This window comes from Ascaphus truei, chromosome 11 (genome assembly GCF_040206685.1).
Source record: "Ascaphus truei isolate aAscTru1 chromosome 11, aAscTru1.hap1, whole genome shotgun sequence".
Taxonomy (NCBI): Eukaryota; Metazoa; Chordata; class Amphibia; order Anura; family Ascaphidae; genus Ascaphus; species Ascaphus truei.
In genome coordinates this window covers 38,109,231-38,136,819 of record NC_134493.1, presented here as the reverse complement: position 1 = coordinate 38,136,819, position 27,589 = coordinate 38,109,231, and the positions used below count along the sequence as shown (strand labels likewise).

General features: G+C 43.3%; 1 protein-coding gene across 4 annotated transcripts in view; it reads left to right on the top strand.

Annotated features, from left to right (window-relative positions):
* The first annotated feature begins 532 nt into the window (after nucleotides 1–532).
* RAB26 (RAB26, member RAS oncogene family) overlaps nucleotides 533–27,589 on the top strand; it is a 97,631-nt gene continuing 70,574 nt past the window's right edge. The window contains exons 1-3 of one of the 4 annotated variants that reach the window (XM_075565716.1): nucleotides 533–577; nucleotides 1,541–1,846; nucleotides 7,609–7,719. In XM_075565716.1, coding sequence (XP_075421831.1) covers nucleotides 1,673–1,846; nucleotides 7,609–7,719 — 285 coding nt within the window. In that variant the 5' untranslated portion in view covers nucleotides 533–577; nucleotides 1,541–1,672. Of the gene's footprint in view, nucleotides 703–741; nucleotides 827–1,540; nucleotides 1,847–7,608; nucleotides 7,720–27,589 lie in introns of those variants that run through there. The other 3 variants (XM_075565715.1, XM_075565718.1, XM_075565717.1) reach the window with 3 other exon arrangements.

Here is a 27,589-nt window from a genome sequence, read left to right as displayed (position 1 = left end):
TGCCCACCCCTGCATTAGACCATGGCATGTTTGTATAATGGGAAGGAAAAGAGAGAAAAAATAAGGTGCAAAACAAGGTGCTGTGCTTGAGATTTAGAGAAACCCCAGTGAGATTGTAGGCGATACCTGCTCAGTAAATACGCAGGACAAGCTGGTCATGACACAAATGCTTTCAAATGTATTTACTCAGCTCAGTAAAAAATGGGATGACTGTTTTTTGATTACTTGTTACCATTAGATTCAGGTGAAGGGGATATGAGTGGGGCTAGGGGGGATATGAGTGGGGCTAGGGCCCTAGGGGGGAAGAGTAGAGGTTACAGAGAGGCGATTGAGAGACTCAATCTGAGTTGGGGAGAGGTTGAATGGGTGACAGATAGCTCTTTTATTGAGGCAGCCCAGGCAGCAACATCTGTCCAGGCTCATTTACATAACCCCGCCTCCCGCCTCTGCTCATTGGCTCCCCTGTCCTGGCTGTCAGTGGTTGGAGTGCTGGCGGGAGCGGTGATTGGTTACCTGTGCTGTCAGTGATTGCGGACCTGCCCTCCCCCTTGTGAAGGCTGATACCGGTGCTGGAGAGGTGAGCTCAGGAGGCGGCAGCAGCAGAAGGAGCAGGAGGGGACCAGAGACCACAACACAAGGGGGAGGGAGACAAGACCTGATCACAGAACCGTGATCCAACAGCAGCCGAGCAACAAAGCTGGGGTGTGAGGGGGAGGGCAGAAGTTCTAAGCGGGGTATTTAGGGTTGGGTTTTTTTGGGGAGCATATGACAGGAGCACTGGAGGGAGGTGTGAATCCCTAGGACTGGGATACCGATCTTGGTCAGGGTGAGATCCGCAGGGAAGGAAGAATTAGGAGCGGGGGGGGGGGGTTGTGCTTAGGGGGTGGGGGCAGGGGCAGGAGCGGTGGTTGGTGAGTAAGAGCTTGAGGGGTAACAGGGCTGGTTAGGGCAGAATCCCTGGAAGGAGTAGTGCTGAAGAAGGGAGAGAGTAGCAGGTGCAGGAGAGGAGATCAAGGAGGGTGCAAGGGGTGCTGTGAGGAGCAGGGAGCACAGAGAGAGAGCAGGGAGTACAGAGAGAGCAGGGAGTACAGAGAGAGCAGGGAGTACAGAGAGAGAGCAGGGAGTACAGAGAGAGAGCAGGGAGTACAGAGAGAGAGAGAGAACAGAGAGAGACAGAGAGAGACAGAAATAGACAAAACAGAGCAAGGAATACAGGGAGAGAGCAGGGAGTACACAGAGAGAGAGAGAGAGTAGAGTGTACAGAGAGAGAGAGCAGGGAGTACAGATACAGCAGGGAGCACAGAGTGAGCAAGGAGCACATAGAGAAAGAAGGGAGCACAGAGGGGGCAGGGGGCACAGAGCGGACAGGGAGTACAGAGGGGACAGGGAGTACAGAGGGGGCAGGGAGTACAGAGACAGTAGGGAGCACAGAGTGAGCAAGGAGCACATAGAGAAAGAAGGGCGCACAGAGGGAGCAGGGATGCTGCGTTTGTTCCCAGCTGCAGTAGTGCTGTGACTCCCCCCCCCCCTCTTTCTTCAGGCTCCTTCAGGACTCATTGACCCTTCCCAGACTGTGGGTACACAGTGACTGCCTCCTACTCAGAAACTTCACTCCCTACCCCTTGACATATTGACCCTCCCCATATAGACATTGACACCCACTGGCTGCAGAATGTCCAGAAAGAAGAGTCAGAGGAGTAAGGGCAGTAACTCACCTGCTTCCTGCAGCCTCCCTCCTCCCAAAGAGAATGGCAAAGTGGGCTCTGACTCCCACAGCAATGGCATAGTGATGGCTGGGCGCCCCTCTCTCAGCAACAGTGGAGAGTTCTATGACATCGCTTTCAAGGTGAGACCCTATCAGTGTGTCTCCTTACACTCTTCTATATGTAGTGTTATATGTCAGACCAGTATATTGCCATATAGCAGAGTACCCCTTTAAACAAAATACATGTGACCTCTCCTAAATACTTCTATTGATGAGATTTCCATATACTTATTCTGAAGGAGACTGTACATTACTGCTCTTAATGAAAGTTCCTTGCAGTTCTCTACTGCAGACCCCATACATAAAGTTAATATATCATTATGTATTAGTCCACTTTCATATACCTCTGTGTGAGACCCCCACACTCTACGTTGTAAAACCCCCATACTCAGCTGTGTCTGAGAAGAACCCCCTCCAGCTCTTTTCGTGGGACCCAGATACAGTACATTGAGATCCCAATATGTAACACTGTGCAAGCCCCTCATACCCCTGTATTCTTCATACGCCATGAGACCTCATAAGTTTAGGGATCTGCATGTTGTGAGAGTGCAGGGAGTTACAGGTTGTGTGTGCAGAGAGATACAAGTGTTTGGTTGTAAGACCATGTCACCTGTGTGCTCAGGAAGTTGCATGATGTGCATGTTACTGTACATCCTGTGTCGCTGTCCAAGCCTAGGGTGCTGAAAATAAAAGTCCAAAAGAAACCTGATCAGTTCTGTAGGATTATTCTCTCCTTCTCTGTCGTTCTCTTCCTCTCCTTACTGTATTTCTCCCGCTTCCATGTATCTCAGCCACCTAATACTTACCTTGCCAAAACCGTGCTCTAGCTGTCTAGCACACCAAACCTTTTTTGGGTCACAGTTTATATATATATATATGCCAGTCATAGCAAATGGGGGAGAGAGCAGGACTGGTACCTGGAAAGTGAAAACCCATAATTAAAAGGAGACCTTACTGTCAGGAACAATAGGTACAATTATTGAGATTGATGATTCATTGCACATTGTATTGCATTTTGTTGGACCGACAGGAAAACGAAAGGTGGATGTTACTATACATGTCTATATAAGGCCTTACATTTTAGTTTTATGTTGCCTTATATAGTAACATTATGTCAGCATCTTGTTTAAACCCTATTTTCCGACTCAAGAACTTTTGAGTCAGAAGTGGGACTAGGATTTCTTTAAAATGTCACAGTTGCCAGAGTTGTAGATTATTATATAATTTGTTTGGTAAAGTATCTCTGTAAATCCTTGTGCATACGCAGTAGTGTTTTTCATTAAGCTTGCACAGAGCTGTCTTGAAATTTGTGTTGAATGGAGTAAAAATGGTAGATCTAACTAATATAACATTACTGAGTGTTAGACCAAGAAAAAGATGCCTTTCTCTAAGTATAACATATTTTTTTAAGGTATCTCCAGTTAAATAACTCAAGTGAGAGAGGGCAGAGTCCTCAGTTTGTGACTTAATGATAAACACATTGCTGCATTTCTATACTTTTGTCATTTATTAGGGAGAATCACAATGTTCCTTTAATATAGGTTTTGAAAATGAATATATGAATAAAATAAATGTATGTATGAATGTAAAATGTATCACGGATTTAAAGAAAATTCATGTTAAAAAGCAAAAAACGAGATTGGTATCTTGACGTTGAGCTATCTGATCCTGGTTTATTCTGCATCTATATATTTTTTACATATGTTAATGAAACCCACCCCCCTCCCCCCATTGATCAGACTAACAAACAGGTGTTTTTTTCCTGAGCTCTTTTGATCTTTTTCTACACCTCCCTTTCTTCTTGTTTCTCTATCATTTTCTCTCCACCTCTGCTGTTTTTGAAACTTGCTGACTTTATTTCCCCCCTCTGTTTCTCTCCTTCTCCACCCCAGCCCCCCCCATTCTGTTTTCTGCTTTCTCAAATGCCTATGTCAGTCTCTGTGTTTATCTTCTCTCCTTCCCCCCTCTATAGTTTTGTTTTGTCCTCCGTTCTCTCTCTCCCATTTTCCCTGCTTCTGTCTCTTCTTATACATAGCTCCCCCTTGCTTCGCCTGTAGCTAATGCCTGGCTGTGTTAGCTGTGGTGTGGATGTGCCAGAGGTTAGGATATAATAGACAGGCAGCCTGCAGCTGTCATAGTCCCTAATCGCTTGTTTTTCCATTTTTTCCTACATTTAACAGGCAGCCCCTCAAGTATTTTGCTGTATGAGCTGCTTAATCTCATACCCCCATCCTGTTTTTCAGAACAAGTATCAGGTCTTACAAGAACATTGTTTTATAGCTACCTGCTGTATTCTTACCTGGCATTGTTCAGGGCAGTTTATTTTGTCTGGCTTACAAAAATACACACTGCGATTGTTAAAATATTGTGATAGCGAAGAAAAAACCTGCAGGATGAATTATGACAGAGAAGCTTAGATGTAAAACAAAATATACTAGTTTTGAAAAGCAACCATAATGAATTTTACCTGTTCTCTGTCAAAAAAAACCAAGTAGGTTTATTTAAAAAGCTTCTATACTGTATAAGTGAAGATCAATAGTGGTGCTGAAAATGTTCTTCAGTCTCAGCTTGCATTTGCTGCTTACCAAGCACCTATCATTAACAATCCCTAAATCTTCACAGTTTGGGGTACGTTATATGATCCCCTTCTTTTATCCACTGATCCCCATTTAGATACCATTTCTCATTGAACCTTTGTCGGCGCTGTCTCTTCTTCTATCTGAAGATAATTGGCCGCCAGTAATTACAACCACCGTAACCAAATCAAATGTTAACCCTTTTGCCAAATAACATTTCCATAGACTCTTAAAATGGTAGATTATCTAGGAAGCTGCTTAATAAACGATCTCTTATCACTCTGAAATTGTAATGACTTCATCACTCATTTCTGAGTTACGTATGAGTTCTCTGGCTGGCCACTAAGGAAAGCTGCATGTATTGTGAGTTCATGGGAACCTGGCGTTCTTACTCAGCAAAAAAAATTAACGTAGTCATATTTTTCTTATATAGCGCTGACAGTGAGAAGATCTTCATCAAATCTTAAAGGATCAGTTTCTCCTACCCAGTTCTTTCCCTCCCCTTTACTTTTTACAAGGTGGGAACCGAATGTCTCCCTGAGCCTATTGTCACTATTTTCACCTCCCAGGGTTCTCCCGGTTCCCGAGATAATTAACCGTGAAGTAACTGGGTTTAAATCTCCTCCAGCGGAAACAAAATGGTTTGCAAAATTCCAGGAAGCTGCAACATCATCGGTTGTGGCTTCCTATTGGATGGCCGTTTAAATCCCCTTTAAAAACCAGGAAGTAATACTGGTAACTTCACCAGTAAGTATCTCAGAACTGGGGTCCCTGGAGCTGAGAATAGCGCTTCCAAGCCTGTAAAATAAATGGGGGTTAGTTAGGGGTGAATTTCTCCTTTAAATGAAGACACAAACAGTAAAAGTGTTTTTGTCAGACAAGGTTTAAATGATCCTTCTGACTCTGTCTCCCTATGGGAGGTACTAGCAGATTAGGGGCACTTGCTGCTTCAGATCCCGTCAGGAACAGAGCAGAATCTGCCGGACATAATATAAATCCCACCGATGCTTGTAAAGATTTCGTATGATGAGGCTAGTCCTGAGGACGCTGAGATGAGGTTACCTGCGCAGAGTAGCATCGGAGGAGTGGTCCCTGCTCTTAGCTTCACCCTCTGTGCATGACTCCTCAGTATCACAGCAGTGGAGGCTTGATAACATGAATGCTCACAGGTCTCCTGCAATACATAGGGCCATGGTTACGTGCTATTCAACAAGCCTCCTTCTAGGAAGACACATTTAGCCCAATCACTTGAATAGGCTATATGGTAGGTAACTCCAGTCCTCAAGAGCCACCAACAGGTCTTTCCACTGAGCCACTAATTGTGCCACCTGTGCTAAAGCAGGGATAACCTGAAAACCTGACCTGTTGGTGGCTCTTGAGGACTGGAGTTAGCTACCCCTGCTGTACGGTGTCTTTCAGCCCAGGATGCTTGTGCTTAATACATATAGTCTATATACAGGCATACCTCGCATTAACGTATGCAATGGGACCGGAGCATGTATGTAAAGCGAAAATGTACTTAAAGTGAAGCACTACCTTTTCCCACTTATCGATGCATGTACTGTACTGCAATCGTCCTATACGGGCATAACTGATGTAAATAACGCATCTGTAACAGGCTCTATAGTCTCCCTGCTTGCGCACAGCTTCGGTACAGGTAGGGAGCCGGTATTACTGTTCAGGACGTGCTGACAGGCGCATGCGTGAGCTGCCGTTTGCCTATTGGGCGATATGTACTTACTCGCGAGTGTACTTAAAGTGAGTGTACTTAAACCGGGGTATGCCTGTACTGTCTTGGTGAAAGTGCATTGAGAGGCTTTTTATTGATGAGAAATTGATGTTGCAGCAATTCCAGAAAAGGTTCAGGACAGAGTTCTAGATCAATTCTCCCATTTTATAGATGTCGGGGGCCTATGAAGTTTGACTGCTAAGCAGCTCGTGCTTGCAAAGTGGGACTAAAAAGACAGCGCATTTGTTTGCTCAGTTTAACAGTTGTGATCTGCATCATTGTAAAACTGCACAATGCCAGATGGGCCCTGCAATTACTATTAAGCAATTTCAACATTCGCTTCACCTAAAATCTTTTATGTAGGTTACAGCTTTGTATAATTGGTCACCAAACCCCCGTGGTGCATTATCACTGCGGGCATGTGGGAGATCAGACTGCTTGAAGGCCATTCTTTATTGGCCTACATCAGGTTATTTAAGATGATGTTCATGTCATACATGGTGACTTATGCAGTGACGAGTCTCTGATTATTAGGCTGCTGAGTCCCTTGCATGTAGTAAGAAACAGGACAGGTTCTGGGAGCACAGAGAGGGAATTAGCTTCTCCCACTGTTTTGTACTTAAATGAGTACCGAGGAGTAGCGGCTCTGTGATGAGTACACTGGGTGACCTTGGGAAAGTCCTTCATCATGTTTTTCCTCCAGAAAAAGTTGGATTTATGTTTTCTGTGTTGGTAAAACAGATACAGTGCTGTGTATATAGGAAGCTCTGTGTATGCAGATTCTGTGCTGCGTATATGGAAAGCTCTATATACAGATACAGTGCTGTGTATACAGATACAGTGCTGTGTATGCAGATACTGTGCTGCGTATATAGGAAGCTCTGTGTATGCAGATACTGTGCTGCGTATATAGGAAGCTCTGTGTATGCAGATACTGTGCTGCGTATATGGGAAGCTCTATATACAGATACAGTGCTGTGTATGCAGATACTGTGCTGCGTATATAGGAAGCTCTGTGTATGCAGATTCTGTGCTGCGTATATGGGAAGCTCTATATACAGATACAGTGCTGTGTATACAGATACAGTGCTGTGTATATTGTCAGCTTTGTGTATACAGATACCGTGCTTTTTATATGGGCAGCACTGTGTATACAGCTACAGTACTATATATATATGCTGCTCCGTGCATACAGATACAGTACTATGTATATGGGCAGGTTTGTGTATACAGATACAGTGCTATGTATATGGGCAGCGTTGTGTGTACAATTACAGCAATGTAGGACTAATTGAGTGTCGAAAATAATAATAATAATATTTTTTCTTCCATGGTGTTGAGTGTACGCAGCACTTCTCATAGAATTCTGCAGCTACAATTAGTCCCTGTCCTGAAGCGAGAATAATTTAATATTGGTGCCTAAGGCACAGTTAGATACACACATACACATATATATATATATATATATATATATATATATATATATATATATATATATATATATAATTACAATAATATAATAATAATCTCATTTTCAGGTGATGCTAGTGGGAGACTCCGGGGTGGGGAAGACTTGCCTCCTCATGAGATTTAAGGATGGAGCGTTTCTGGCTGGGAGCTTCATCTCGACCGTGGGGATTGATTTTCGGGTAAGGTCTTTCAGTTCTTTGTTTCCCCACAAACCTGCCCACCCAATCCCCTTTGCACCCCTCCTGTCCTGCCAGAGAGGCTTCATTTTACATGGCATGATTAATGTCTAGCAGCCACATAAACGGAGTTGTTCTGATAGGGAGGACCTGACACCCGCATCTGGCTTTACAGGTTTCATTCTATATGGGGCTGCTGTAGGGACAACCTTCTGAGATATACAGTTAGATATCAAACCAGATAGTCAGAGGCTGTGTCTGGGTTTCTGAGGTCATATGGTCACTCAGAATGATGACTGTCCAGAGCTTTTACTGGGACTAAAGGGTCATGTACGGCCTTGGTGACATCAACCCCGTTAGGGGAATGCATTGCAGTCCTCTTTCACACTGAATGCTTTAAGGCACTGCAGGAATGGGTTACCCTCAAGTACTCGGTTTTACTGCTCACCACACTCGTGCAGTGCAGAAAGACAACAAAACTGAGCGACGAAGGGATTCAATATCAACAAACAATTCCCATTAGCTCAAAGGGGTTAAACTCTTGTAGGGTTTACGTGTGTGCTCACCCCATGATCGGTGTTGTCTGGATAATACCACGTGAGTAAAGAAAGTTGATAGTATTGAATAAAATGTTGTATCTGTCAAGAAAAATGGCATCCGGGAATGGCATCACTCCAGTGTAGCAGAGCAGGTCATTTAAATGGAATATGCATTACCTTGCTGCAAAGACCTACAGCTCCAGCTCCTAACTGTGGGAACATATCAGGTTGGAGATTTGGGATAAACCTGTGCCTGAGATGTTACCTTGATCTTGCTCTCCCCGCATGGGACGTGCCGCACCTCTTTAACTGGTTATAAAAGAAAAACAATGTTAACGATGGAAAAAGGCTTTAATTATCTCATCTGTTATAAAAAAAAAAAATAGGTCGTTAGTGGTTTATTCCTACAATGCTGCTTTAACCCACTGAGTGCCTCAGTCCTTCAGAGCATAATATTGCTCTGCAGGTGAAAGAGATAAGATTCATAGCAGAACCGCAGCTGATAAGAATAATATGTATTATTAACATAATGCCGATAATGTATGCAGCTCTTTACATCCAGTTTTCCAAGCACAATTAGAACGTTGCCCCAAAGAGCTTACAATCTACAGTGCGTGAGACACAGAGCGAGAAAGTGAGTTATCCAGACGCTGAGATTTGTACCAATGTCTTTCATTAGTATGCTAGTGTACTCATCCAGCCCTTCAGATATCTGGCCCCAAGGTCTTTGTATCAACCAAACCATATTCAAAGTTTAGGAACTTAACACAGCTTGTCAGTCATTCTGTGTTTTCTCCTCTGACATGTACATGAAACGGAATAAATGTTTCTATATATTTGAGGTGTGTTTCCAAAACAGGGTAGGTCAGTTCTGGCTGAGACATGGTGGTTTTATTGATACCTAAAAGGCGATGACTGACATCACTGAAAGAAGAAAAACAATTGATACATCCTGTTATGATGTGTTTGTCCAAGTATCTCCCCCGGCCCACTTGATTGCTCCATATAATCTCTCCCACATCACAAGTGATGCTAAAGTAACCAAAAATCATTCATAATTACCAGGGGCCAACTGACATGTGGCATATAGAACGGTCTCTATGGCACCGATGGCGTTGTTATAACCAGGGCTGTTTTTGTAGGAAGAAATGTGCCAGATCCCTAAGCAAAGAAGAATTTATTTATATCTTAACTACAATAAATAATTGAGCTTGAAAACATTTTTTTCAAATAGAAATGTGTTGGAAAAAAGCATTTCTCCTTTTCTCCCAGTTAGTATTCTAGCCCTGTTCCTAGGAATCTCTCAATCACTATATAGATTTCCTTTCTTTTTACCCTAAAGGTGCTAAAACTCAGTTCCCATGTGTTTCTTCCACAAAACAGTCTTGATTATAACACAGAATTACAATTAACCTAATTCTTCACTGGGCTCCCTTTTCTTTCATCACCATACCACTCCTCAATGATACAAGCACATTGGTGGCACTGCCACTTCACTGAAATCATTACTATTAGAAATAGCCTGAATCAGCTATATGAATGGGTAGCGACTCTGTGCGGTACAAGAAGCCTGCTAGTCCTCAGGTTGAATGTTGATGTTGAACACTGATGAGGGAACGTTTTTGTACATTGGACAGCTCCTAGGAGTCTCTTCCTTTTCTCCGCCATCACGACCAGCCACTTTTTTTTATGCATATAATTTGTATCAATTAATAGTGTAATTACTTGTCAGCCCTGCATGTGCCAGAAGACAATGTGCATTGGGAGCTGTATCTGGTAGGCAGATTTCCAAGGAACTTGTGGGCTGAGAGATTTTGATTTATAAGTAGCTTGTTTTTTCCCCCACATGAGTCACAAGATTTTTAGATGTACTGTACAGTAAGAAATTGTGCCAAACGGGTCATCAGTGACATCACACATAGCGCACACAATCCTGTTGATGTCATTAGACTCCTCCCGTGTATTGAATTGCACGAGCTAAATTACCATCAGCCTATCATACCTAATAAGGTTTGCAATATACAGTAATGCATATATTATTAAATATTTACATCACAAAATCAATCAATAAAGTCAGGTTGTGTGCTTGTTAAAATGTAGACAGTTTTACGGGATGCATTACTGTGTTGTAGAAGATTTGCAACTTGAACTCAGAAATAGAGTACGCAGAATATCTGTACTTTGTGCCCCGATGTCTTTGTATTGTGATGTTCATTAAGTAACTTAATGTCACAGCCTATAATGCTTTGAGTTTCATCATAAATCCATCCGGCTTCTGCTTGGCCTATGACTGCACAAATCCATCATCTTCCGTAGTGCAGAAGAGTAAAAACTGTGTGAAGAAGAAAGGGGGAATGGACAGGTTTCAACTGTTCCATAAGAAGCAGATGCCAGGATTATTAATTAATCTAACGGCACATCGGACAAACTTCGGTCAATAATCCTTTTATTTACCATTTTGTGCAGTTCCTGCCCTTTATATAAGAGTGTATTATTCAGATGTGGAGGATAGAACAGTGTAACCTTGCTTCATGCTCTCACCAAGTTCTATTTTATTTCAAAACATCAGGGAACTCATGCAGAAGTCTCAGGCAGCGAAGTCCTTTGTTGGTGCAGTTGTCAGGTGTACACGGACTCTCCCACCTGTCTGAGCTGTCAGATAACAGTTCCTTAGGCTCCCTTTTATCACATAAGATCTTGGTCCACCTGACCCAATTAGCTTATAAACTGCAACTTTCATTCCGCTGCTGTTTCCGTTGGTTTCCGTGAGTATCCATGGAATCTCTCAGCCGTTATAGGTTAGATACACATGATTGATCTGAAACATAGAGGACAACAGCTGTGTTTATTCCACCTACTTCGCAAATCAATTAAAGGCAACAAATGTTCAAGATAAAACTGTAATGCCTCAGACTTCACCTTTGCCGTTTAACCTTTTAATTGCCAGGGGGGCCAACGACTCAATTTCTCGGAGGAAGATATAGTTTGAATATACTATATCATTTCGGTGGGTTACATTATGGATGTGCAACATTTTTGCAGAACTTTTTGAAAACCAGGTGAAATTTGCAAGGGTTTTTTTTCTCACAGAAACATTTTTTGCACAATAGCAAAGATTATTACAAAATGAAAAATCACTAAGCAAGTGAAAGGCAGTGTACAGGTCACATGACCCTAAATGTAGGTCACGTGACACTTTCTATACCACAATGTATGCCAAAATTGTACGAAAAGTGGCAAAATTCTGGCAAGAATTGGTAAAATTGTCAGAAATTGGAACCTGTCGATTATAATTCTGTAATTGGATTAATGTTATTTTCTCACAATACAGAAATTTGAGTGCCTTTAAAAAAAATAAAAATAAAAAGTCAATAAAGTCAAGTGAATGTGAACTTGTATAAATTCTTCTTTGCACTGACACAATTTATATATGATAATGAAACAGTAACAAACAGGTGAAACGGGAAAAAGTCAAAATAAGCTTTCCTGAATTCAGCATTTCATGAAAACATTATAGGACATTATAAACATAGGATATTTCATGGATGGATATATTTTGTTTTAAACTAGCATTAATTAGGCTCTTATTTCAGTGGTGTTCACCTGTATCCAAACTTTGCAGGACCTGCCCATAGGATCGGTTCCAAGAAGCAGTCATCTTAAATGTCCGTAGGGAAAAACACTGTATCCCTGAAAGAATGTAAGATTTTGTGGGGGCAAAACCCACCCAAGTTTAAGACTGACCCCCTCCCCATTCCAAGTCCAAGTGAATATAACTCTCCGAGCTAGGCAGGATCTGAAGAGGCACCCAATGTTAGCTCCCATTTCCCACAGTTACTGCCAGAGTTTTTTAAGCCGCAGACAGAACAAACAGAGTAGCACTCAATTGGTTAAAGATGGTTCCATATATTTCTCTCCATTATGGGGGCTATGCACTAAGCAGTGATAAGTCGTTTTACGAGCGCAAAGTGCTCTTACAACGTGAAGTTCCACCGAGTGCTATTCACTAAGCCGCGCAAACAGGCACTTTGCGCTCTGAAACTGACTTTTTCCTGGAAATTTTTTAAAGTCCAACTTTGCTCGTACGATGAGCTGTTTGCGCTGAATCCTGCCCTTCTGCAGGATTCACTGAGCAACGCAAACTTACAGTACGTGAAAGTTGCGCTGAATAAAGCTCACCAGCTAAAGGCAGGTGATTAAAAAAAGCACTTAGGACTTAGAAAAAATTCTTTGTTTACCTTTTTGCAGGCGCAAAACCCATTCAACAGGCCGGCGGGTGTCCCCGGCTGACCCCGCGGGGGTCCCCGAGGGAGGCCAGGGGTCGCGCGGGTGTCCCCGGCTGACCCCGCCGCCGTCCCGGGGTCCCCGCGGAAGTCCCGGGGTACCAATGTTGTGCCTACAAAAATACTAATCATTATTTCTAACTAAATACACCCCCCTAACACATACAGTACAATAATGTGCAAAATAACTATTATCCAGATATGCATAATAGATTATTTGCCCATTATTAAACACTGCATTAGCATACCTAAATAAAGTAAATAAATACAGTAGCCAGCTAATCCAATGAATACAAGCAGTAACAACATCAACACTAAATTAATTAAACCTAACCAATGAAACCAATTAATTCCTAAACCAACTCAAAATGAATAGTAACACTAACCAATCAAACCAATGAATTACTACAACATTAATGAATGTAAACATTAAAAGACAAAGAAATAAATTCAAACAATATCTGAAATAACCATAAAACATATTAGCTAACATAATACAACATTAACTACAAACGAACACCAATCGCAAACATTTTATTACCATTAAGCAGGAAAAAAACAAACAATCACATCCACATAAGAAATTGAAATTAAAAAAACCAACAGCAATACCAAGCCACAAATGCCCCCCAAATATTGTCATAATAATGTATTAATCTGTAACCTAAAGTGGTACAGATTAATATATAATCTATCAATGTGCCTCCCCCAAAAAATCAAAAAACACATCCAATGAAGAAACCTGTAAAAAGAGATATTTACAAACATTGAATATATTACTTACCATTAGAAGCGGTGGCCCTCCGACTCCCGGGGGTAACAGGAAGCTCACGTACCTTGAAGGCCTCCAACAGCATCCGATGCCATCCGCCATGAAGATCCCGATCAGGTACCCAAATCTTCTTTTTTTCTTTGTTTAATCATCTTCTTCTATCTTCATCTGTCACCATTTCTTGATCTTCTTTATCTTCTATCTTCATCTGTCAATCCAAAAAACCCCATGGTAAATCTCAACCGATGTTGTCTCGTCATCTTCTTGGGCTCAAATGAGGCGTCACGGCCTTAAATAGGGCTTGTGACGTCACATTTAGCCTCAAAATGGTTAACAGCCACCTGATTGGCTGTTCAAACCATGTTCCGACTTGAATTTTTTTTTTTTTACATGACGTCACTTAAAGTTGGAACATGGTTTGAACAGCCAATCAGGTGGCTGTTAACCATTTTGAGGCTAAATGTGACGTCACAAGCCCTATTTAAGGCCGTGACGCCTCATTTGAGCCCAAGAAGACGACGAGACAACATCGGTTGGGATTTACCATGGGTTTTTTTTGGATTGACAGATGAAGATAGAAGATCAAGAAATGGTGACAGATGAAGATAGAAGAAGGTGATTAAAGAAAGAAAAAAGAAGATTTGGGTACCTGATCCGGATCTTCATGGTGGATGGCATCGGATGCTGTTGGAGGCCTTCAAGGTACGTGAGCTTCCTGTTACCCCGGGAGTCGGAGGGCCACCGCTTCTAATGGTAAGTAATATATTGAATGTTTGTAAATGTCTCTTTTTACAGGTTTCTTCATTGGATGTGTTTTTTGATTTTTTGGGGGAGGCACGTTGACTGATTATATATTAATCTGTACCACTTTAGGGTACAGATTAATACATTATTATGACAATATTTGGGGGGCATTTGTGGCTTGGTATTGCTGTTGGTTTTTTTAATTTCAATTTCTTATGTGGATGTGATTGTTTGTTTTTTTCCTGCTGAATGGTAATAAAATGTTTGCGATTGGTGTTCGTTTGTAGTTAATATTGTATTATGTTAGCTAATATATTTTATGGTTATTTCAGATATTGTTTGAATTTATTTCTTTGTCTTTTAATGTTTACATTCATTAATGTTGTAGTAATTCATTGGTTTGATTGGTTAGTGTTACTATTCATTTTGAGTTGGTTTAGGAATTAATTGGTTTCGTTGGTTAGGTTTAATGAATTTATTGTTGATGTTGTTACTGCTTGTATTCATTGGATTAGCTGGCTACTGTATTTTATTTAGGTATGCTAATGCAGTGTTTAATAATGGGCAAATAATCTATTATCTATATCTGGATAATAGTTATTTTGCACATTATTGTACTGTATGTGTTAGGGGGGGTGTATTTAGTTAGAAATAATGTTTAGTATTTTTGTAGGCACAACATTGGTACCCCGGGACTTCCGCGGTTACCCCGGGACGGCCGCAGGGACAGCTGGGGACACCCGCGCGACCCCCAGCCTCCCTCGGGGACCCCGCGGGGTCAGCCGGGGACACCCGCCGGCCTGTTGTATGGGTGTTGCGCATGCAAAAATGTAAAGCAAGACATTTTTCAAAGTCCAGCTTGTTTTGCGTCTACCTTGAGCTGACGTGTTCTGTTGAACGCAACTTTTGCGTACGCTAAGGTTACGTAGCTTAGTGCATCCCGCTTGAGGGCAGAATTTAACGCAAACAGGCTAACGAACGAGCAAAGTTGGACTTAGAAAAATTTCCTGAAAAAAGTCAGTCTTAGAGCGCAAAGTGCCTGTTTGCGAGGCTTAGTGCATCGTGTTCAGCGCAACATCACGTTCTAAGAGCACTTTGCACTCTAAAAACGACTTAACGGAGCTTAGTGCATGACCCCCTTCATCAGGGGAATTTCAGATACATCATCAAGTATGTATATATATATATATATATATATATATATATATATATACTGTATATATATATATATATATATCACAAAAACATAAATAATGCGCCTAAATTAGATGTTCATGTGAATTAAAATAAATAATGAGAGAATTATAATAGCAATAGGATTATAAATTCCACAATAATCATTAATATAGAAATAAATTCGGAGTGGTCAACACAAAACAAACAGACAAACTAACATATAGGAAAAGGAAAGGCAGGCTCGGGAAAGGGTACGGGAAACAGAAACAAAGGGAAGGGATGCCCAATATAGAATGCTAAGAAAAAATATTAAATAAATAAATACAACAGCTGGAAACACCGACAGCGATCCTCAGGAACAACCTCCTTCCTCCATAACCATAATACACAAAAGGACAGCGCGGCCTCCAAAGTATAATATAGTACAATCAGCTTTAATAAAAGTCCAAAATAGATTATGGTCACTCACAAAAGTAAAACAGAACAAGCGCATAGGATCTGCGAATAAACTGATCAACAGGTAGTCACCGTTAGTCCTTCGTTGAAACACTGAAGCAACATGTGTAACCGCGTGTACCATAGAGCCGCTTCCGCTTCCAGATACAATTTTGAAGTGCGCGTCCGCACTGTACCCCCCCAGCAGACTCGCGACACCACTAGCAGTTCTACTGCTCAGTTGCATCCGTGATATTGATTTGACCAGGCTCCTGGATGTGTACCACAGTCCTAAAACGCAACCCTACGCATTTTGTCGCAGTTCACTGGCGACTTCATCAGGGTATAAGAAATTAGAGGACTGGTAGCCTTTAAATAGCACAATCCTAATTGATTGATTGGAAATCCAATTTTAACCTGTTAGGGTAAGCAAGAGTGTCTGCTATTGGTAAAACATGCAAGGATAAACCTAAAACACTGTGATAAACAACAAGCAACAAAATATATGCAGAGAGAGACCTGATATTAATATGAACTGTTAAAATACAAGTAAAAACTCAGAAAATGTCAACTAACAAATAATGATGACATACTCAAAAATATAAGATCTAAAAAATATAACAAAAAATACTGTCATAAATCAATTCCAAACACATAAAAAAAATATTACAAAATGCAAATACATCCATAAACATACAATGATGATGAATTATTAAAAATATAAAAATACTATCAATGGATACATATTACAGATCCATTAGACTGCAGATAAACATAATCATTTAAAATACATAATGTTGCTAAAATGTATCTAAAAAATATCTAAAAACTGATGATGATTTGGACAACAAAAGAGGAACAACCCAAGAAAAGAATCCAGACATAAATGAATGTGCTAGTGACAATGCACTCATTAAAACCCTTAGTGAACAGAGTGTCCAGGGTATGGATCCAGAAGTGTCTCGAAGACAGAGCCTCCTGATTCTATCACCACCCAATACTGACAGAGGAATATGTTCCAACTCAATGATACTCATAGAAGAAGGATCTTTATTGTGTTTGCTAGAAAAATGTTTGGACAAGCTGTGTGCCTGATTCCCATTAATTATGTCCCTTCTGTGCTCCAAAAATCTTGTACAGACAGCACAAATTGTTCGGCCCACATATTGTGGGCCACAGGAGCATGATATCAAATAAACTACAAATGATGAAAGGCAATTTATCCTCCCCTTAACCTCATGTTGTGTTCCATTGGAAAAGGACCAAAATGAATTATTAATAACCAAATGTTTACAAGTGAGGCAACGTTTTCGCACACAAACAGGGTTACGCTGATGTGAATTAATCTGAGCAGGTGGATCGATTTATAATATCCCTAAATTTGCTCGGTGCCAAAATGTTTTTAATATTCTTTGCCACGCCTATAGGTAACAGGAATATTGGATGGTAAAGAGGATCCTAATATAGGATCTCTCTTTAAAATATTCCAGTGTTTTCCTAGAACCCCTTTAATTATTGAGGCAGCTTGATGATACCTGTTGATAAACCTAGGGCAATTGTCCTGATTCTGTCCCACCACTTGGTTACATTCACATGAGGTGTGAAATAGGTGAACAAAAGAAAAGTGCGCAACAACAATATATAAATAACGTGATGAATGTGAGACAATTAAATAGGTGACCTTGTGTATAGTATGAATATTTATGGAGCGTCTGCAGCTGTGACACCAGGGATGGCTCTGGTCCCCCCTAAATGCACACAAAAAAACAAGAAACACAGCGCTCAACGCTCATAGTGCATTAAATGATATCTTTAGTAACCAAAATAAGAAGGTAAGTATTGTGCGTACATAAAACAAAATTTAAACAAGCATTTCAGGGTTATTGTTACCCAAGCACCAACGGACGCCTGTGATGGTCTCGTGGCTCTCTCCTTCTCACTCCAACAACCTCGATGTAGGGCCTGGAAAATCTCCACTCCAAACGCTGGTGTTTTGGCCTCTCGCCTTAGGGAAAGGCTAGTGCAGCTTCAGCAGTCCAGAAAAAGACCTCCGCTTATATGCGTTGTGCCCGTCACTGCATAAATCTCGTGTATAACGGAGCAGCGGAGTACACGCGGTTTTGCGTCCTGGTCGAGAGCTTCTTCCGGGTCTGTGACGTCACAAGATCGCGAGACTTCGTCGCAAGTCTGCAGGACACCGGATCAGTTTTCTGGGAGTGCTGGGATGTAGAGGGTTCGCAAATGTCATCAATCCTACGCGTTTCGAAACCACAGAGGGTCTCTTCATCATTCCCTGATGAAGAGACCCTCTGTGGTTTCGAAACGCGTAGGATTGATGACATTTGCGAACCCTCTACATCCCAGCACTCCCAGAAAACTGATCCGGTGTCCTGCAGACTTGCGACGAAGTCTCGCGATCTTGTGACGTCACAGACCCGGAAGAAGCTCTCGACCAGGACGCAAAACCGCGTGTACTCCGCTGCTCCGTTATACACGAGATTTATGCAGTGACGGGCACAACGCATATAAGCGGAGGTCTTTTTCTGGACTGCTGAAGCTGCACTAGCCTTTCCCTAAGGCGAGAGGCCAAAACACCAGCGTTTGGAGTGGAGATTTTCCAGGCCCTACATCGAGGTTGTTGGAGTGAGAAGGAGAGAGCCACGAGACCATCACAGGCGTCCGTTGGTGCTTGGGTAACAATAACCCTGAAATGCTTGTTTAAATTTTGTTTTATGTACGCACAATACTTACCTTCTTATTTTGGTTACTAAAGATATCATTTAATGCACTATGAGCGTTGTGCGCTGTGTTTCTTGTTTTTTTATTCACATGAGGTACCTGCTTGAAACTGTCTTGATTGATAGCACACTATCGATGATGATAGCAGCCTGCCTTACTTCATGAAACGCTTTTAATACAAATTCCTTATTATAACCTTTTTCAAGCAATGTAGTCACTAGTTCTTGGCCCTGCTTGACATAATCTTGTTGGCAATTTCTTTTAATCCTACAGAACTGACTTCTGGGTTTGTTATCCAGCCATTTTGTATGATAGTTGCTTGAAGCATGCAAGTAGCTATTGACAGCAACTTCTTTAAAATGCGTTCTAGTATAGATCTGATGATCACCCGCACACGTGAATAGTTCCAGGTCCAGGAATGTAATCTGCGTTGATTGAATCTCGTGAGTAAATAACAGACCCATCTCGTTCACATTGAACGTTTGGAGAATGGCAGATATTTCCTGTTCCTCACCATCCCAAATGAGAATGATATCATCAATGAAACGGCCATAGAACACCAGGCCCGCCCCCAGCCTAGCATTGGCCCACACGAAGGTATGTATATATATATATATATTATATATATATATTATATATATATATCCCTTCTACTTTATCATCTGTTTTTATAGAAACCGTCTTGATCCCTCAAACACCTTTATTAACTGTTCTTTTTGCGATGTCGAAAGAAGTTCCAAATAATTCTCCCATTTATTATAGAACTTTTTAACTCCTTTCTCTAGATATTTTATTGCGTCTCTTCTATCATAGAACATAGACGCCATTAATTCCAAGTTGGGTTCTGTTATGTTAGGCGCATATGGTTTAACCAATGCCTTAATATAAGTTTTTTTGCCGAGGTCACTCTTGCTATCTCTTACTATCTCTAATTTCGGGAACGATTGCTTATTTACTTTATCTTTTTGGTTTTGAGAATTCCCAAATAACAATGGAGTATTATTCATAAACTGAACTACTTTATTCCAGAATTTTGTAATTTTGACACACTTCCAAAAGCAGTGTTTGAAATCCGCTGTCCCTTGTTTACATTTTGCACAAGACCCTTCTTCCTTTTTAGTTATATGAGCTCTCTGCCATGGAGAGATGTTGGCTCAGTTTACTAGTTTGAGTTGCACTTCTAGTGACACTCCACAAAGAGTTTTAAGATGTGATTCATGACATTTTAAAATAGTATCCATAGTAGAGATATCAGGAAAATCTTTTTTTCCATGCTGTTAGAGTATTTCCCTATTTAGCTGCTGGTTTCCACATTTGTTAATGAATTACTAGCCCCTAGATTTGCCTCCCACGAGTCACTGTAAAGAAGTTTATTCTATTTCCGGGTGGCATCTGTTGCCAGCACGTGCCAGAGAAATACTGTAATCTGTGCTTTCCATCTCACTGTAGATATTCTGCCTCTAGGCATAATTAAGGGGAGGGATAAATTAGTGGAGAGGCTTTCTGAGCCATAACCTGTCTGACCTTATTGGCCTAATCATTTCTACTTCATGATTCCCAAGTAAAGAACTCAGCTTGGGGCCAGTTCTGATCTACTGTAACTGATTTCTGTTTATCAATTCTTGGTATTGAAATAACTGCTGGGATCATCATCCGAATTCTCCCCTGTGGAGCGGCCAGAACTCAATCAATATCCAGGACTATCTATGGTTTGATTCTGATCCCCATGTAGTGTGACCCATATTATAAGACTTTTATATTTTTGAGGCTCCGCTATAATCATATCGTTTTGCTATATAAATAAAGATATGTATACATGCATACAAGTAGAATCTGTATAGATTAGTGATGAATAATCTCAATATCTTTGCTTATTATCACAGTGGAGAAAGATACTCAGGGCAACTATACACTGCAGCTTGTTTAAACATGGACTTCGGGAAGTTGATATTTTATGTAAACACGAGTCCTGGGTTTGCAATCTATTTATATCTCTAAACCACATAACTTATGTTGGTAAAATGACATCAGCAAAAAATAAATGGATCTTTTTATTTGTTGTGGACAGGGAAAGCTGCTTATTAGAAAGCAAAAATAATTACCATTTAAGGGTGCTGCGGCACCCCAAGAACAGACGCTGCGTTTGTACACGCTGCAGCAATATATCTGAAAGAAAGGGATTTGCTTCCAGATTGTGCGTTTAGGAATGAACGTTCTGCAGCGTCCTGAGGGAAACAAACATTTATCAAAAATCTAAAAGGGAGAAAAATGACGTCCCCATATGTAGAGTTTCATACGCGTGTCTCGTAACTAGTCCAATTATCCTCCTAGTATAAACCATCCCTCCAACTGCAGGCCGACACAGGCAATGCTATATGGTTTACTGTGGCTTGTTACAATGAAACCGAGAGTCCCACATTTCAAATGCCTTCCTAAGTGTCCGTTCTAACCGCAGCAGCCCAGCATTCTGCCGGTGATACGCACGCTTTAGTGGGATTATTAAAATACTAAATCAGTGTCCTTCAAGGTTCTGTTTTCTAAGCAGCATACTCTGTACTGCTTTCATTTGGCAGCAGGACTGATCCAGAACAGACTGAGATTTCAGGATATGTACAAAAATTCATTATCACTAATGATATTGCAATAAACTGAAAGGCTACTTTGTTCCCAATTTTATGACCAAGACTGATGCGCGCGGAACTTCCGCTGCCACAATTTCCATTGTTCATATGTGTGTGTGTGTGTGTGTGTATATATATATATATACAGTGGTCGACAAATCACCAACAAATCTACTCGCCACCTAGTACCACACGTGTGCTGCTTGGGCCAATAGGAGCTCGCCACGATGTTTAATCCACTCGCCTGGGGCGTGCAAATGTATAGGTTTGTCGAACACTGTATATATATATATATATATATATATATATATATATATATATATATTCAAAAAATAAATAGATGATACCGTTCTGTGGCTAACGAAATGCTTTTATTTGTGCGAGCTTTCGAGATACACTGATCTCTTCTTCCGGCGATGTCACAAATAAAAGCATTTCGTTAGCCACAGAACGGTATCATCTATATATTTTTTGATTATTGAAGCTCGGCTAACACGGTACTGATACCTCTACATATATATATATATATATATATATATATATATAGATATATCTATATATATATATATATATATACAGTGCTTGACAAATCCCCCAAAAATCTACTCGCCGAACCAAAAAATCTACTCGCCACCTAGTCCCGCCTCCAACCCCGCCTCTAATCCCGCCCCCAGCCCCGCATTTAAAAAAAAACCACAAATGAAATAAATTGAATAAATTCCTAGTAAGAACATTAGTTTTTGACATAAGTTTATTTATTGTATTACATTATACTACAATTAGTCCTTGTTGTGTGTGTGTGTGTATAAATGTCGAATCTAGAAAAATAAGCCAGATGTGAATGACTAGTTTCCTTCACCCCTTAACTAGTGCCTGGATGCCCCCGCTTCGCAATATTTAAAGCAGCAATCCCGCCTGGGATCTTACCTGATCCGCAGACCCTCAATGTCCAAGTACCTCATTCCAGCAATGTTATACATTGGAGGGAATGTGTTCGCTACCTGTCTTCTGGGTTACGGGGGATTCCGATGTCTTCCGTGTGACGCTCGAGAGTTAGATCTGGAAGAAAGCAGTATAGGTTATTTTGGTGTAGTATAGGGCAGTTAAGATATACAAGGTAAATAAAATATCCAGATCCAGATTGTGAGACAGAGAGAGGGTGAGGCAGAGAGAGGGTGAGGCAGAGAGAGGGTGAGGCAGAGAGAGGGTGAGGCAGAGAGAGGGTGAGGCAGAGAGAGGGTGAGACAGAGAGAGGGTGAGACAGAGAGGGTGAGACAGGGTGAGAGAGAGTGAGAGACGGTGAGAGACGGTGAGAGACGGTGAGAGGGTGAGAGACAGAGAGAGGGTGACTGTGGGGGGATGGGGTGACTGGGTGGGGTGATTGGGGGTGTGGGGTGATTGGGGGGGTGGGGTGACTGACTGGGTGATTGGGGGGGTGGGGTGACTGACTGGGTGATTGGGGGGGTGGGGTGACGGGGTGTCTGACTGGGTGGGGATTACTGACTGTCTGACTGGGTGGGGTGACTGGGCAGGGGGCGGGGGTTGGTATGACTGACTATGACTGAATTTTGACTGACTGGGTGGGGGGGTATGACTGACTGGGTGGGGGGGGTATGACTGACTTTATGGCTGACTTGGTGGGGGGGTATGACTGACTGGGTGGGGGGGGTTATGGCTGACTTGGTGGGGGGGTATGACTGACTGGGTGGGGGGGTATGACTGACTGGGTGGGAGGGGGTATGACTGACTGGGTGGGGGGAGGTATGACTGACTGGGTGGGGGGGGGGTATGACTGACTGGGTGGGGGGAGTATGACTGACTGGGTGGGGGGGGGGGTTATGGCTGACTTGGTGGGGGGGTATGACTGACTGGGTGGGGGGGGTATGACTGACTGGGTGGGGGGAGGTATGACTGACTGGGTGGGGGGGGTATGACTGACTGGGTGGGGGGAGGTATGACTGACTGGGTGGGGGGAGGTATGACTGACTTTTATGACTGACTGGGTGGGGGGGTATGACTGACTGGGTGGGGGGGTATGACTGACTGGGTGGGGGGGTATGACTGACTGGGTGGGGGGGTATGACTGACTGGGTGGGGGGGTATGACTGACTGGGTGGGGGGGTATGATTGACTGGGTGGGGGGGGTATGACTGGGTGGGTGGGGATATGACTGACTGGGTGGGGGATATGACTGACTGGGTGGGGGGGTATGACTGACTGGGTGGGGGGTATGACTGACTGGGTGGGGGGGTATGACTGACTGGGTGGGGGGTATGACTGACTGGGTGGGGGGTATGACTGACTGGGTGGGGGGGTATGACTGGGTGGGGGGTATGACTGACTGGGTGGGGTGGGGGGATGACTGACTGGGGTGGGGGGTACCTCTGGTGTCCTACCTGTTCTCTCTCTCATACACACACACACACACACACACACACACACACTCTCTGTGGGGGGGGGGAGCGGAGAGGGGTAGAAGCGGAGACAGCCACGGGGACCGAGGGGAACACACCTGCTGGCATCTCCCTCCCCGCGCGAGCAGCCACGGGCAACGGGGGGGTTCATCTCCTGCCCCGCGTGTGCAGCAACGGGGACAGGAGCGGAGACTGAGGGGATGAGGGGGGAAGTGCTTGCAGGAGACAGGGGCCGTGCACATGGAGCAGGAGCAGCCATTACTTACCGCGTCACGACCAATCAGACAGGAGGATATTTTTTTTTTGTTATTTATTTATTTATTTATTTTTAAAATTTGCGCAGAGCAGGGGAAAAAAGTAGCTGGCCACCGGCCAATTTCCGTTCGCGTCTGGCGAGTGGGCGACCGGGTGTGTCGAGCACTGTATATATATATACATACACACACACACACACACACACACACAGACACACACACACATATGAACAATGGAAATTGTGACAGCTGGAGTTACGCGCGCATCAGTCTTGGTCATAAAATGGGTATATATCTTGATATATATATCTTGTTAGTGTGACACTCACATAAATCGGATACCCTGCCCGGGTTATTCTCTTGTGTAATGGAAAGGCAGGTACTTTCGGGAAGATTTTATTGCTTGAAGAAGATCAAACATTAACATATTTGGTTTATTACAAGTTCCTGAGAGTGCCTGTCTTTCGATTTCTCTCTATATAAATATATATATATATACAGTACATATATATGTATACGCACATACTATTTTCTGTAAAGTGTTGCATACCTGCTTAGCTCTACATAAAACTGAAATAATGATGTGCGTTGTCGAGGATCTGTGTGTACAATCCTTCAGGACTCTACTTAGCGCCGTGTGGCATAAAAGCATAATGTGTGCTGAGTGTATAAAATAAAGCAGGGGCCCTCCAGCTCATATACCAGAGGAAGCTGTTAAATAACATTGGGGGCACCTGAATACTCGTCAGCATATAACATTCAGCCCAGGGGTGTCTGTACCAGCTGCCGAGGCTGTTTTTATTTTTTGTACAGCCGCGGCAGTTTTTTCTGTAATACATTCCGCATTATATACGGTGTTTTCTTGTGAGGAGGTTCAGATAGGTGCTCAGTTTGCAGGCAGATCTCCCAGGCTTAATTATAATTATATAGCTCTTAAAGGCAGGATGATAAACTTTCGCTTGGTTTCCTTATGCCCCGTGAACATGTGTCTGATTACCACGGCTGTTTGTACAGTACAATGCTATTTTCAAGGCTACTGACTCCTATGTTCACAATCTGCGGGGAGGAGCGCTGACCTCCCATTTAATAATATCTCATCGAGTGTAAGAGGGAACTCTACGCTTTTTCGGTTTTGCCTTTAACTCTCCTATTCCAAACATTCATTCATTAACAGAGCGGGGCTGGGAAATGCAGCTGTGTGTGGCGGCCCCTGAGAAGGAACAGGAAGCGAACGTGTACATATTATTTCAAACACCTGTTTGCACGCCCGCCTCCAGAATAGCTGCACTACCCAGCACACCCTTTACATCTCTTGGTGGCATCCACGTGTAACCTCTCCACTTTGCAATGCATGGCCGGCCCCTCTGGCAGTTCCGTGGTAACAGTGGCCCATCTAGAAGGCAGAAAACCATGTTTCCCTGTTAGGAATCCCAGGTCCCCTACCTGCTGTACTTTCATACTGAGCCTCTGCTCCTCTCGGTGAGATGTCTTCTCTCTAACTTCCCTTCGGCTACGGTCACAGTGGGAGCGTGTGTGCATGACGGAGCGCTTGGCGGCGAGCGTGCCCTTCTCCCGAGCGATCTGTGGTCTTCAGATTGTTCGTGATGGGGAGGCGTGGTCTTCAGATTGTTCGCGATGGGGAGGTGTGGTTGCAGCCATGACGTCACGGGGCTGGTTCGCCCTCATTGGCGCCAAAATACAGAATTCTTGTCTTTTGAAAATGTGGACGCGCCATCGCGTTTGATCATGCGCGCACACACGTGGACTATGGCTGGCCCCATAGAGGGCCGTCTCTTGTTCGTGCACACATGCCGGTGCACGCGCGATCGCGATTACTGTGGACGAGGCCTTCTCCTTCTAGCAGCAGTTGTAGTCATAATGGGGCCTCTCATAATTACTTTGGTGTCTCCGTCTTCCCACAAAGTATTACAGCAAAGGCTCCCTTACCACTATCGCACACACAGGAGCTCACTGCCTTACACAGGACTCTTACACACACACAGGAGCTCGCTGCCTTACACAGGACTCTTACACACACAGGAGCTCGCTGCCTTACACAGGACTCTTACACACACAGGAGCTCACTGCCTTACACAGGACTCTTACACACACAGGAGCTCACTGCCTTACACAGGACTCTTACACACACAGGAGCTCGGTGCCTTACACAGGACTCTTACACACACAGGAGCTCAGTGCCTTACACAGGACTCTTACACACACAGAACCTCGCTGCCTTACACAGGACTCTTACACACACAGGAGCTCGCTGCCTTACACAGGACTCTTACACACACAGGAGCTCGCTGCCTTACACAGGACTCTTACACACACAGGAGCTCGCTGCCTTACACAGGACTCTTACACACACAGGAGCTCACTGCCTTACACAGGACTCTTACACACACAGAACCTCGCTGCCTTAAACAGGACTCTTACACACACAGGAGCTCGCTGCCTTACACAGGACTCTTACACACACAGAACCTCACTGCCTTACACAGGACTCTTACACCCACAGAACCTCGCTGCCTTACACAGGACTCTTACACACACAGGAGCTCGCTGCCTTACACAGGACTCTTACACACACAGGAGCTCGCTGCCTTACACAGGACTCTTACACACACAGGAGCTCGCTGCCTTACACAGGACTCTTACACACACAGGAGCTCGCTGCCTTACACAGGACTCTTACACACACAGGAGCTCGCTGCCTTACACAGGACTCTTACACACACAGAAGCTCGCTGCCTTACACAGGACTCTTACACACACAGGAGCTCGCTGCCTTACACAGGACTCTTACACACACAGAACCTCGCTGCCTTACACAGGACTCTTACACACACAGGAGCTCACTGCCTTACATAGGACTCTTACACACACAGGAGCTCGCTGCTTTACACAGGACTCTTACACACACAGGAGCTCACTGCCTTACACAGGACTCTTACACACACACACACAGAACCTCACTGCCTTACACAGGACTCTTACACACACAGAACCTCACTGCCTTACACAGGACTCTTACACACACAGGAGCTCACTGCCTTACACAGGACTCTTACACACACAGGAGCTCACTGCCTTACACAGGACTCTTACACACACAGGAGCTCACTGCCTTACACAGGACTCTTACACACACAGAACCTCGCTGCCTTACACAGCACTCTTACACACACAGAACCTCACTGCCTTACACAGGACTCTTACACACACAGAACCTCACTGCCTTACACAGGACTCTTACACACACAGGAGCTCGCTGCCTTACACAGGACTCTTACACACACAGAACCTCACTGCCTTACACAGGACTCTTACACACACAGAACCTCGCTGCCTTACACAGGACTCTTACACACACAGAACCTCGCTGCCTTACACAGGACTCTTACACACACAGGAGCTCGCTGCCTTACACAGGACTCTTACACACACAGGAGCTCACTGCCTTACACAGGACTCTTACACACACAGAGCCTCGCTGCCTTACACTCACCAGACCTCACTGCATTATACACACCGGAAGTTGGTGCCTTACACACACAGACACACACACACAGGACCTCGTTGCCTTACACACACACACACCAGACCTCACTGCCTTACATACACACAGGACCTCTTACACACACACACAGGATCTCACTGCCTTACACACACACACACACACACACACACACACACACACACACACACACACCAGACCTCACTGCCTTACATACACACAGGACCTCTTAAATGCACAGGACCTCTTACACACACACAGGATCTCACTGCCTTACACACACAGCGAATCTCACTGCCTTACACACACAGAACCTCACTTCCTTAGACACACACAGGACCTCGCCACCTTACACACAGGACCTCGCCAACTTACA